A 12,597-nucleotide genomic window follows, 5' to 3' on the forward strand; every position below is an offset into this window, starting at 1 on the left:
GTATTTTATTAGATTATTCCTTATGTCCGTTAAAAATATATTATTTTGATTGAACACAAATTTTAATAAAATAATGATCATTTTTATATAGTATATAAATAGATCAATTATAGTATAAAATGAGTGATTGAAATTGAATAAAAATATTTTTTTTGTAAATAAGAAATGTTTGTAAGTATAAATGATAACGAAAATATGTGAAGTCATATCTTAAATCTGTGAAAGGAAATGCGAAGCATGAAATCATTAGCTTGACTCCTGTGATGGAAAACACTAAGAGGATCCCGGTGGGAGCGAGCTTCACTCGATTTTGCACGGGCAGTGCACGAGAGGAGAGAGAAAGGTGTGTCTGATAGACTGATACATACACCAATAAAAAAATAATATTTTTATAATCATTTTTTTTAATAAAAAACGTTTAAAATGTAAGATTCTAATTTTAATTTTAACTAAATGTAGCTTCACTATATAGTGTACTACATATTATAGAGAAATCTACACTTTTCAATGTGGGATTCAATACAAAATCAATATTTTTATAGTGCACTACACATTGTAGAGAAGCATGAACTCTTCAATTCAAAATCAATTAAATGTAGTTTCACTATTTATAGTGTATTATACATTGTAGAGAAACCTACACTTTTCAATGTGTGATTTAAGACAAAATCAACATAATGTAACTTCCAAATAGTTTTAATTCTAATTTTTCATTTCATTTTTAATAATAATTATTTATTATTATTATTTGTTGTTAAAATTAAATATTTATTTTAATCTACAAATGCATTTAAAATAAGAATAAAATAGAAATGAAAATTATTGTAATAGGATTGAATTTGAATTTTAAAATGCAATTTATGTTGTTAATTTAATGTTTAATTTAATTTAAAAGCACAATAAAAAAAAATTAAGAGCCCAAGTGTGCAGTAATAATGGGGCCCATTTAAGAGTCCTCAAGTGGCTTTGGGTTAGGGGTGCTCTAATGCACAATCTTGAAACCAAAGAGGGAAGTATTTGATGAAACACATGAAGCAACAAAATATAGTAAGGAAAATGTTGGAAGAAGAAGAAGAAGAAGGTGGAGACAATGATGAAAGAAGGTCATGACAAAATTTGATACTCAGTTTCCAAGAGTGTTTTGTGGGCGGAGTGAGGATCGATCAATCTACGCGACTCTTCCCACAGCTTCGCCTCCATTCCCAGCTTCCGCAGCTCCTGAAGGCCGCGCTCCACTGTCACACACATATATACACACATTAGCTACTCACTCAAAAATAGATGCAAATGTAGTAATAAGTGTTGTTTTCATACCATCAACGGCGTCATGCGAATTAGGTGTCCTATTCCCTTGGTTCATCCAGAATTGCAGTCTATCATCAGCAATATCAGCTTCCAACCCTTGAGTTTTTGCTCGTCTCCACAAGTACGACAACCAAGCCTTGAATACCAATAAATTCGATTTTATTTGTACAAGCTACCAATATGATTTCTACAGAAAATAAATCAAGGCAGCTGAAAACATATATATATGATTCCTTTTAGTAAGTTTAGTATGCCTGATTTTGTCAGTTACAAAGGTTCCATCCATCACCAGAGAATTTAAGATAGTTGTCAAAATACCAAGAGAGTAAGATATTTGGACTTACTTGCTTAAGAAGCACATCTTCACACTCTTCCGGACTCAGTCCTGAAAATAAATAAATTATTGAATCAATGCATTCACATACCAGACTTTCCTTAACATGGAAAACAATTTACCAAATGTTTCCGAATAATTGGTGCTCTCAGCTGCCACCTTCACTTCATCTGCAAATTGAATTTGAGATTACATTATCAAATAATACAATGTAGGCTGTGTAAGGTTATACATTTAATCACATTTTCTGTTACGACAAACATTCTCAGCCAGATTATGATATTCCCTTGGACCTCTGCTGGAAACTCATTTTTGTCACAGCTGGATACATATCTACCTTAGGGATATTAAATTTGTAGTAAAAATCTGATTTATGTTATGTTGTTATGAAGAAAAGGATGGGGTCACATAAATTTCATTAGTCCTCAAACTTAGATAGAATTAAACGAATGAATGATGTTTTCACTTCGAATGGAAGTAAAAGCAACTTCTACTCATAGAAATGAATGAAAAATCATATCTCAACATGGCATATACATATATATTATACTTCTTCAAGGGAAAACTTAATGAAAAAATTAAGAGACTCTTAAGAGATGAATCCATACATACCCATATTAGATTTCAAAATACAGGGGCGACGCCTTTGGGCCATTGCTATAGCTATTGCTTCCTCTACCTTTCAAAGAAAACACACAGAAAATTAACTCAGTAATATGATTAATAAGAAATCATGTTCACGTTAGAAATTGTTGAGAAGAATTATATGGTAGAATTGAGGGATGATGATTGCTAGCTGAACCTTGAGGGCGCTCAGCTCCCTGAGACCTTTTTCAACCATAAGCATACTTTCCACGTCCACCTTTTTCGTAATGTCTTCCTTTTCCCGTACAACTCTTTCCCTTTCTTCTAAACCATCGCTAGCTGAAAATTTTACACAAGAAATAAGAATCATAATTTGGTCATGTAAGCACACCATGATATTTTGATCTTACATAACAATTTCAAATTTAACATATTTATTGAAAATCTTGTTTTTTCCCCCATGAAGATTGAAGGTCATATCGTATAATATATTTTATACAGAAAGTTGGCAGCATGAGTGGAATCTCCACCAAAGAGCCTATTGCTACATGCAGAGCTTCTTATTGCCTATGCCCAGAAAAACGGAGCAGAGGGAGCCTTACTGGGATGTTGTGCATCTTTTGCTTTGCGACCTGCTGCCAATATAACTTCGACAGGGCGTGAAGCAAAACGCGACCAATATTCGTGTCTTGCTTCAGCTATATCAGCATGGATCCCTGAATCAAAATATATGTTACCATAATCTCCTCTTACAAAGGCAAATAAACAAATGAAGTTCTTCAAGCCAAACAAATTCTATGTTTCATTTCATAAACAGGCCAGGAGCATAACTTGTGGATCCATTGAATTGGAGGAAGGCAAGATTGAAAGAATGGATTACCATGGCGAATACATAAACTCCAGCATCGAGCAAGCCAACACCTCTTGAGAACAACCTCTTCCTAAAGTATTAGACTGTCAATCAGATAAGTAAGGACAAACAAAGAAAGGCTGTAACAACCCAATGTCTGGTTTAACCGGTAGATACCATCTCCTCGCGAGTCAATATCATTCTTTGCGTAGTTATCCTTAACGATTTAACTTCTTGCTCGGCTTCATTGAGTTGATCCAGAGCAGAGGTAGCTTCATCCCTTGCGGCCTTACACAAAAATCATCTAAATCACACTTCAAAACAATCATACTTACAAAAATATACATTGTTAAAAAATACCTCAATTTCCATCCGTAGGAATACGAGCTCCTCATTGCCGCCACCATAAGTATCTGCAGCAATCTTAAGAGCAACCTGAAAAGGGAAACAACTCAAGTGCACTGTACTGCATCTACGGAAACAAGCTGCTGAGACTAATTCGTCAGTCAAAATGTCGAAAGACTAATGAGCTGCTACACAACTGAACTGATGAGATGTCTCAAGTTCATCCAAAAATCTACCTATTATTACTATTTTGAGGTGTTTCTGGAAAAGCTTGTGCTTACAGATAAATATGGATGGGAAACTGGACATCAATAAATAATATACATACCTCTCGTTTCTGAAGGTCTGCTTCCTTCCTGAACAATCAGCATACCAAGGAGATGTTTACATACAAAACCATGATATTCAGGAAAAGAGTTCCAAAAATCATAACCTACCTGCTTAAAAGCCGAGCTTCTAAAGATACACCTTCTCCTAAAGACTCAATCTGAGACAAGACATATCAAAATAGCATATAAAGCCACATTTTAAGTGTAGAACATGCACACAAGTTGGAAACATAACTAGAAAAATCAGCATTGTTGCATCACATTAGTAAAAATTTTGTTTTGAATTATGTACCGGATCAAAAGAGAAATAAATGTTTGAAAGTTTTCGTGTGAATAATAGACTGGAATGATCACCTGTTTTTCAAGCTGCCTAGTCCTTGCTTCTGCTTCATCAAACCGTTCTTCTGCTATCCTGAGCTGAAACAGATGGTCACGTTACGATGCTAACCAACAGGTAACACAGGACACATAAACCTGAAAAAAATTGTGAATGTGAATAGCAACCTAGAAGGATCACCTTTTCCAATAAACTCTCGTTTTCTTCTTGAAGCATGTCAAGCTGCAATTCCAAGCATCCTTTTTAGTGATGAAATGAAATGAAAAATACATTGCTAGCATTACTGGAAAGGAGATCATGCACGATTATAAGAATTTGTATCGCATATATCATGAGTGCGCATACTATTATATTATATAAGTATATGTCTCCTGAAACGAAGTTAAAAGATTGTCTGAAGAGTATATTCTGCTTACAAACACATAATACTATTTGGTAGAAGCCACGGCCGAGAGAAGCAAAATGAGAGAGCAACCGGAATGCATTCTAAGTCATCTTTTTTTGTAAATATCTATGGTAACACAAGCCAACACACATACAATAGATGGTCTCGTAGCAGAAATTAATCAACAATGTTCTATATTGTACCTCATCTTGTAGCGCTGAAGAAGACTGCTGGCCACCAGGTTCTTTATATTTGAAAGTTCCAAAATCTAGCGATAACCTGGGAATCGACAGAAAAGTAATGCACAAGATAAGAGTGTAACCAAAAATTTAACTGCAGTTCTCTGCAATGTAATAGTTGACACAGTAGGCTTTAATTCAAGCTTTCCTGCTCAAGTGAATATGAAATTAAGATCATTTAGAAGCTATTAAGGGACTCGGAAAGTAATTATCATGGGCACGTCTTATTGAACTCCAGGGTAGATTCAGCAGGTGAAAGTAAGATATAAATGTAGAAATAATAAGCTTCTGCATCCAAGGTAAAAAACAACAGCAATGGAAGTTAAACAAGTTATTTACTTTTTGTCCCTGACTTTATCAAGTTGAGAATCAGCTGGATTTCCAGATGCAACCGGCTTAAGTGAGAGAGACACACTTGATGGCACCATGGGAACTGTCTTCACCCTTAAATTTGGTCGGCCAACTACACGAGCAGATGAAGGCTGTTCTAAGCTACTAATAGAAGAAGATGATCTTCCAGCGGAGCGAGCTGATGCTGGTTGCGGTGGTTCCTCTGAAGAGTTTGTTTGAAGAGAAGAACGACCGGGTATAGAGTAATTAAGAGACGGGGATGGCTCAACAGGCCTTGACTGGGGGCGATGACGAGCTGATGAAGGCTGCTGCTGTTCTACAGAGGCAAGTGTTCGAGCTGAGGAAGGTTGTTGTTGTTCCACTGAAGCAGCATTCGAAGATGGTTCAAGAGGCTTGGAACGAGCATGGCGATAACGAGCTGAGGAAGGTTGCTGCTGTTCTGCTGTGGAAGATGGTTGAGCAGGTCTGTGACGAGCTGATGAAGGTTGTTCCACAGCAGGGGATGGTTCTAGAGGCTTGGCTGGACGGAGACGAGCCGATGAAGGCTGCTGTTCTAATGATGCGGCACCTCTAGCACCTGCTATTGGACGTGAAGATGGTGCCTGATCTACTGAGTTACGAACTGACTAGAAAGTAAAAAAGAAGTTCAGGCATATATATGAAATACACAACTTGAGTTAAGTTGAAAAAAGTTAGTAGTAGTTGTTAATCGAAGAAATTGAAATAGATGCAATATTTGTTACCATTGGAGAACGATTTCTAGCTTGCCTTCCGCCGGCAAGTCCTATACCAGCTGATGAGTTGAGATCATATAGTTCATCCTCCTCCTCTTCATCATCGACTGCTTGATGAGCCATAACCTCCGCAAGCCGTTGAGCAGCTGCCTTGGTCTGTGGTTTCTTCATACTTAGGCTAGTCGACGTCGACCGAGAATGTTGATGCATTGGAGATGTCATGATCAAACACTCTATTGCCGATAATATTCTGAATTCACCCAATCTGCTTCTGTTAAACAATAGATGAAGCATTACAAAAGGATGAGTCTCAGCTTCATTTACCACCTTTGTTTCAACGTAATAAAAAGTTTGGACGACATTTTTTCCCTTGATCAAGGTATAATTCTATACCTAATGGAGCGTGTTATAATTTTTTACCACCTTATAAAGAGTGAAATATATATAGTCCTATTGTTCATTCAAAACAAACAAGATATATTTAGAGGGATAAAAAGCAAAAACACCCTTAGAATTAAGAAAATCCTGACTAAGTATACAACTCCAACCTCTAACTAAATCTAATAAACCAGCCATGCTACCCTAAACTTAATCCTGAAAAACATGTCTATCAGTCTTCAAATATTCTTTGATTAATTTAAAAAAAGAAGAAGTTAGTCTCGAGGAATTCAATTAGTTATTTCAAGAGAATTGTGAGTTAGGCTAGCTTCAAAAGGCGTTATACTTCTAAGGTCACGCTCGTATGGTTAAGTAGAAGAGGGAATTAATTAGGTAAGGCCATGATTCCACTTCTTTTGCTTGCTACCTACATTCCCATCAAAAAAGAAAAATGTCCACAATCTTTGTATGTGGAATAAAGGCATGAAATAAAATGAGCCTCCACAGTACTCCCATTACTGCATCAAGCGAGCGTCTATATTTATTCCTCTATGTTAATCATGACTCACACATATATTTTGAATTCTCACTAGATATGACTATGAGTCTAGGATTACACCAACTAACTAACGACTAAAACCTTGAAGTAGAACAAGTGCAAACTCTGTTTTGCTCTAAATCTTTACGGCACTCGTGCCTATGCCCCAGATTGTAGAACTACTTCACAATGCCCAACGACCACTTGTTCAAATCTTCACTAATTCTAGGATGTGTGACGACTTGAACACTACTAAGTAAATCTAGACGCCAATCAAAGGAACTATTCTGATGATTTGCTTCAAAATATTAAGACACAATTGAACTTGATGCAATCGCCATCATTGCCCGAAAATCAATAAAATGAAAAACACAATCTTTTATAAAAAAATCGTTTTTTGGGTTACCTAGAAAGCCTCAAAATAAATCAATCCGTGAACCCAGTTTTTCAGTTTCAAATACATGCAAAGGGTTGGGGCATTTCGAAACATACGAGGTATATATATGCAATGGTGTCGGATTCATGCATGGAGATTTTGAAAGAAATACATCGTACCTTGTAGAAATTTGGGAAGAAAAAGATCAAATTATCTGTGTCTCCCTTTTCATATATTTGTGTGTATCGATCGCGGATCTCCTTTTCTTTGTTGTAGTTTAGCGCTGTATTTGTGTGGGGAGTGGAGTTGGGTTCGGAGCGTTTAAGGAAAAGAGGAGAGAAGTGGCCCACGTGTGTTCTGCATTCGCATAACCATTTCCATGCAAATCTCTTCAGATTTTTATTATTAGTATTTTTTTAAACCTTATTTTAATTTCCTTTAAAACCTTATTTTTATTTTTCACTCTCGCTCCATTATGAAATATAGTGTTCTTCCCCTAAAATCAGATTTTAATGATTTAATTATCAATGTATGCAGAATAATTATTACTAATTGACTCATTTCTATTTATATATATCTATACTAAAAAAAATATTTCATCCGTCCATAATATCGTTATAATTAATTTCATATTATAATCAAGTCATATATATATATATATATAGGGGGCCGCTCCAATGAGACCCCCTAATTTTAGTGAGATCTAGGGCACGATCTGGTGCGTTTATTTTATCAATCTTATGGCTGATATTGTATCTGGAGGGTGATTTTTTTTCACATGGTTCGAATCCTGGAGGGAGCAGAATATTTTAAATTTTGTTATTCATCAGCATATACTGCATTGTTCATCAGTATATACGGCCCTGTTCATCAGTATATATGTCTTATTCATTACGAATTTTTTAAATTTTATTTTTCATCAGTATATACATCTTGTTCATTAGATATACGTTTTGTTCATTAGTATTATATGTCTTATTCATTGTCCTAGTGTTTCACGAAAATTATGGGTATATATATATGTGTATATATGTATATATATTATAGTCTATTAGTTGTAGATGCATTCATATGTTCCAATGAGATTCCCTATATGTGGTGAGATCTCAAATTGATTTAAAAGTATATTAATTTAATGTATTATATGACTGATATTTATCTGGAAGGGGATAATTTTTATCAGGGTTCGAGTCCTAGAGGGAGCGAAAAATTTATTAATTTTTTTAATATCGTTATTCAACATTGTATACGGCCTTATTCAAATCAGTTCGGTACGGTATCATACCTTATCGAAAAATTCAGTATACCTTAAATTCGGTATTTTTGGATACGGTATGGTCGGTATACCGAGTTTTTGGTATATTTCCCCAACCCTATTCAAAACTATATATTGTCTTATTCATTAATCTCACAATCACGCGTAAAATAACAATCTCATTGGAACCTACCCCTATATATATATAGCAATTCTTTTTTTTTAATAAAAGTAAATATGTTTACGTACAGATGTTGGATGCCTTTTGTACATATATTTTAGTATGTAACATTCTAGTAAAACTTTGTGTTTTTTATTTATTTAAGGGGCTGATTTTACAAACTATCATACCATATATTAATTTATGTTCTTTGTTTTTCTTCTTTTAAGAGTTGTGCATTCATTAAATAAGCTTGTTATTAATAATAAATTTCATAATTAATTACTCCCTCCGTTTTTTTTTAAGTGTCCTATTAAGATAAATTTATTGTTCCTTTTTAAGTGTCCTATTTCAAAATTTGAGAATAAAAAATAACAAAGTTCCTACTTTACCCCTTTTTAAGTGTCCTATTTCAAAATTTGAGAATAAATTTATTACACTTTGAAAATAATAAATATGGGCACAAAAGTAATACTCTAACTTCCTTGATATATGTACTTTTTTTCCATGGGACACTTATAAAAAAATAGAGGGAGTATAGGATTGGCGCGCAAGACTTAACTATTTAATTTCGACTTTCGTTTCAAGTCAAGCAATTAAGGTGAGATTTTTTAATTATGCATTATTAATCATTTATCCTTATTATATGGTTTACTCAATGAATTATGTGAGATGCAGATAAGAATAAGCTCATGACCTACGGGTTATTATGAGAATAAGCGCATGACGTGAGTTATGTGATTTTAGCCTACGGGCTATCTTGAAAATAAGGGCTTGGCCTACGGGTTATGTAATGAATGCTATAATCATGTATTTTTATTGACAAATTTCGTATAATTTGGATAAATGGGCCTCTACTGAGTTTATTGTAGTAATCCCAAAACAATATTCTTTTTCAAGAAATTACTCGGGCGATGAAAGACGAGTGATGATGGTCTAGAGAAGAGAGAATAAATTATGTTTTTATTTATTATAAAGACTCCATATGTTTTATTTAACTTCTGCTGTAATTTAAAAATTATGTTTTCTCCTTTTAAATATTGCTTTTTATGCACCAATTTTTTAATAAGAAAATTGAGGTGTTACAGCATAGTTGCTATATATTAGGAGTAGTAGATTTTGAAGGCTAGGCTAGGCTACACAACTAGTTGACTAATCAACCTTATAAGTTGTGCAACCATCTTTCCACACAAAAAAGTGAGTTCAGCTTGTATCCTAATTTGCCTTCAAATTGGAGCCTAGTCTCATTCGAATACCATGTGATTGTCTTATAGTCATTGACATATTTTTGTACGTCGACAACATCTTTTTGCATAAAGAAACTAAAATTTGTTGAATATAGTAAACTTGTATCATCAATTTTTCGGGGAATTTAGGGATGTGAGTTGTTTAATTCAGGGCCAATGGAACTTCTATGGTATTGTTTGAATTTATGGATTTTGGTGCTTGCTTCAAAATATGTTTTATCGTAATCACAACTATTTCTATTTAGCATCTACATTATCTTGGTTATTTAATATATTTGTAACTTTAATTATTATTTAGCATCTACATTATCTTGGTTATTTAATATATTTGTAACTTTAATTATTAGTTCGGGGAAAATGAGAGATTTAGATTGTTTTGCTTATGCTGCTTAGAGACTCATGAGCAGGTAGATGCCGTCCATAGGATCTATTCATAGGATGTAAACTTTTATGTCTTTAGACTGATGAGTAGGGATCTCAATCGAGCCAACCCACCGAGTTTCGGGCTAGCCCTATCGCGTTGCGGGTTATTCGGATGCGGGTTAATCGGGTTAGAAACTTTCAACCCTAACCCTAAATGTTCGGGTTTAGGGCTAGCCAATCGGGTTAATGAGCTCAAAATTTTATTTTTTTAAAAAAATATCTAATATATTTCTCTTGATAATATTATATTTGTAATAAATAAATATACCCATAAATAAGTAAAATTTCAATATCGAATTGCATAATAAAGATATAAAGATGCAACATTTTGGGCAGCGTCATGTATGAGATACTAGTTGATTTGATTTATTTACTAGTTGGGGGTCTACCTAACCCCTCACTCTTTGGTGTTTTGATTTTATATATATATATATATATATATATATAATATTAAATAAGTGTCATTTTTTTAATTTTTATATCTAAATATTTTATGTTAAGTAGTGTATTAAAAATACAGAAAAGTGAAATGATGAGACTTTATAATATTTTATTATTTTTTAATTCTTATATCTAAATATTTTATGTTAAGTATTCGGGTTTCTGCCTATCGGATTAGTCGAGTCGACCCTATCGGATGTCGGGCTATTCAGTTACAAGCTAGTCGGGTTGTAATTTTTATCGGGTTAAAAATTTTCAACCCTAACCCTCTCGAATTGACGGGTTAATCGGGTCAGCCCACAGATTTTGGACTGGATTAACATCCCTACTAATGAGTATGCATTAGAAATGATTTTGGGATCAACAGTGTTTGCAATATGATTTTACTTACTATATGCATCATAATATCAGATGAAATGCATATGGAGGGTTGCTAAGTTAATTATAATATGATATTATGTTGTGGACGGAGTTCTATATTGATGTTACTTTGATCTTGTTCTATATGCTTTTGATTCTGACATGTCTTTTAAGATTGTAGTAGTCATTAATTGTTATAATTATTTTCTCATAAATCTTGTAGTTTGTATCCGTAATTGTGAAACTTAATTGTTAGAGACTCATACAATGATATTGATAGAAGCAAAAGCTTGTGGTTTGTACCTGTAATTGTGAAATCTAATTGTTAGACACTTAGACTCATGTTTGAAATACAATGAAAAATATTATTGATTATTGTCATGAGTTAGAAAAATTCTATATTTTGATGGAATGCCAAAACTCAACGATGGAACGTTACTGAGGCCAAAACATAGCTTATGAATATCACAAGTATTCTAAGTTGATGTAGATTGCTAAAGAAGCCAAAGGCTGCTTGACCCTGATGAAGATCCAGCTGGAGTCCTAGGTTGATGGGAAAATCCCAGTCCGAAGGATCAACAATGCGGTTGAATTGATCGGGTTTGTGCCCAAGCGACAGAGCACGAGGATTTTGCTGTACTAGAAGCCAAACTAATGGAAGCATCAGTTTGACCTAATAGACTGACTGAAGGACAACATGTTGACCCATGCCTAGACTCACTCATGCCACGTTAGCCCTTTGATCAAAAGGCTCAAAGAAAACTCAGCCCCTAAAGCGTATACTCTTCCAAACATTAAATGCCTATGAATATGCATTAAACGTCAGTATCGTGTAACGATGTGCAAATCTTTCAACTCAGCCATTTTTGCTACAATAGGAAGAATTCAAAGACAACAATGGATCGAAATTTAAAGAAGGCTCTGTCCAACAGCTAGATTCATTCTTCAGTTTATATATACATCAGAAGAAATAGACGTGTGGTGGTGGTGGTGGAAAACATGAAATTGTTGCTTATGGTTAGGATACATCATTAGAAACCAACAATTTTCATGAATATGAACTAGATCTTCATTGTAAATTCCAAGTTAATAACTAGCGAATACATTTGTACTTCTTAGACTAGGCGTTTTAAATGTAAACATCCTAAATCTAGCATTGAACACACTGATCTTTAGAAACTGTTCTTCATTGTAACAGTGTGTTCATTTAGATGGATAAACCCCTCTCACAAAGATGTAAAGATCCACGTGAACATGATGTCGCTCAATTGCTTCTTTTTCCAAAGACGAGCTGGTCCTTTGATGATTGCCCAACGAGCTTGAATCATGCCGAAAGCTCGTCCAATTTCCTTCCGAGTTGCTTTCTGCATCAACTTGAATCTCCTACTCTTCTCATTCGATGGAAATAGAGGACTCTTCATGAAAGTGGGCCAAGCGGGGTAGATGTCATCGGTCAAGTAATACCCATTCGTGCAGTAGGAGTTGTTGACTTGATATGCGATCAGTGGAGCCTTTCCTTCTAACCGTTCGTTAAACAATGTCTATGCATTGAGCACATTGATGTCGTTGTTTGAATAAGGAACCCCAAAAAATGCGTGCCATATACTCTGATCTTGGGATGCGAC

The 12,597-nt window shown here is 34.5% G+C and overlaps 1 protein-coding gene across 2 annotated transcripts; it reads right to left on the reverse strand.

Annotated features, from left to right (window-relative positions):
* Positions 1 to 975: 975 nt before the first annotated feature.
* Positions 976 to 7,404, reverse strand: LOC131026444 (coiled-coil domain-containing protein SCD2-like). 2 transcript variants are annotated; one of them, XM_057956312.1, is made up of 18 exons: positions 7,266 to 7,404; positions 5,804 to 6,065; positions 5,049 to 5,686; positions 4,674 to 4,749; positions 4,266 to 4,307; positions 4,103 to 4,165; positions 3,857 to 3,906; positions 3,748 to 3,775; positions 3,435 to 3,509; positions 3,252 to 3,362; positions 3,105 to 3,165; positions 2,827 to 2,940; positions 2,442 to 2,563; positions 2,252 to 2,318; positions 1,762 to 1,809; positions 1,650 to 1,690; positions 1,315 to 1,441; positions 976 to 1,235 (listed from the first exon to the last, which is right to left on the reverse strand). In XM_057956312.1, the coding sequence occupies exons 2-18, from the start codon at positions 6,014 to 6,016 to the stop codon at positions 1,105 to 1,107; spliced, it is 2,007 nt and encodes a 668-aa protein (XP_057812295.1). In that variant the 5' UTR covers positions 6,017 to 6,065; positions 7,266 to 7,404; the 3' UTR covers positions 976 to 1,104. The 2 variants fall into 2 exon arrangements, with proteins under 2 accessions (XP_057812295.1, XP_057812296.1); XM_057956313.1 differs by lacking the exon at positions 7,266 to 7,404 and adding an exon at positions 7,117 to 7,242.
* Between the last annotated feature and the right edge of the window lie 5,193 nt (positions 7,405 to 12,597).

Source organism: Salvia miltiorrhiza, chromosome 5 (genome assembly GCF_028751815.1).
Source record: "Salvia miltiorrhiza cultivar Shanhuang (shh) chromosome 5, IMPLAD_Smil_shh, whole genome shotgun sequence".
Classification (NCBI taxonomy): domain Eukaryota; kingdom Viridiplantae; phylum Streptophyta; class Magnoliopsida; order Lamiales; family Lamiaceae; genus Salvia; species Salvia miltiorrhiza.

Coding starts and splice junctions, on each gene's coding strand:
- LOC131026444 (XM_057956312.1), bottom strand. CDS start 6,016: ATGACATCTCCAATGCATCAACATTCTCGGTCGACGTCGACTAGCCTA. Junction 3,907..4,102: donor CTAGGCAGCTTGAAAAACAG/GTGATCATTCCA, acceptor GTCTTGTCTCAG/ATTGAGTCTTTAGGAGAAGG. Junction 3,776..3,856: donor GAAGCTCGGCTTTTAAGCAG/GTAGGTTATGAT, acceptor CTGATTGTTCAG/GAAGGAAGCAGACCTTCAGA.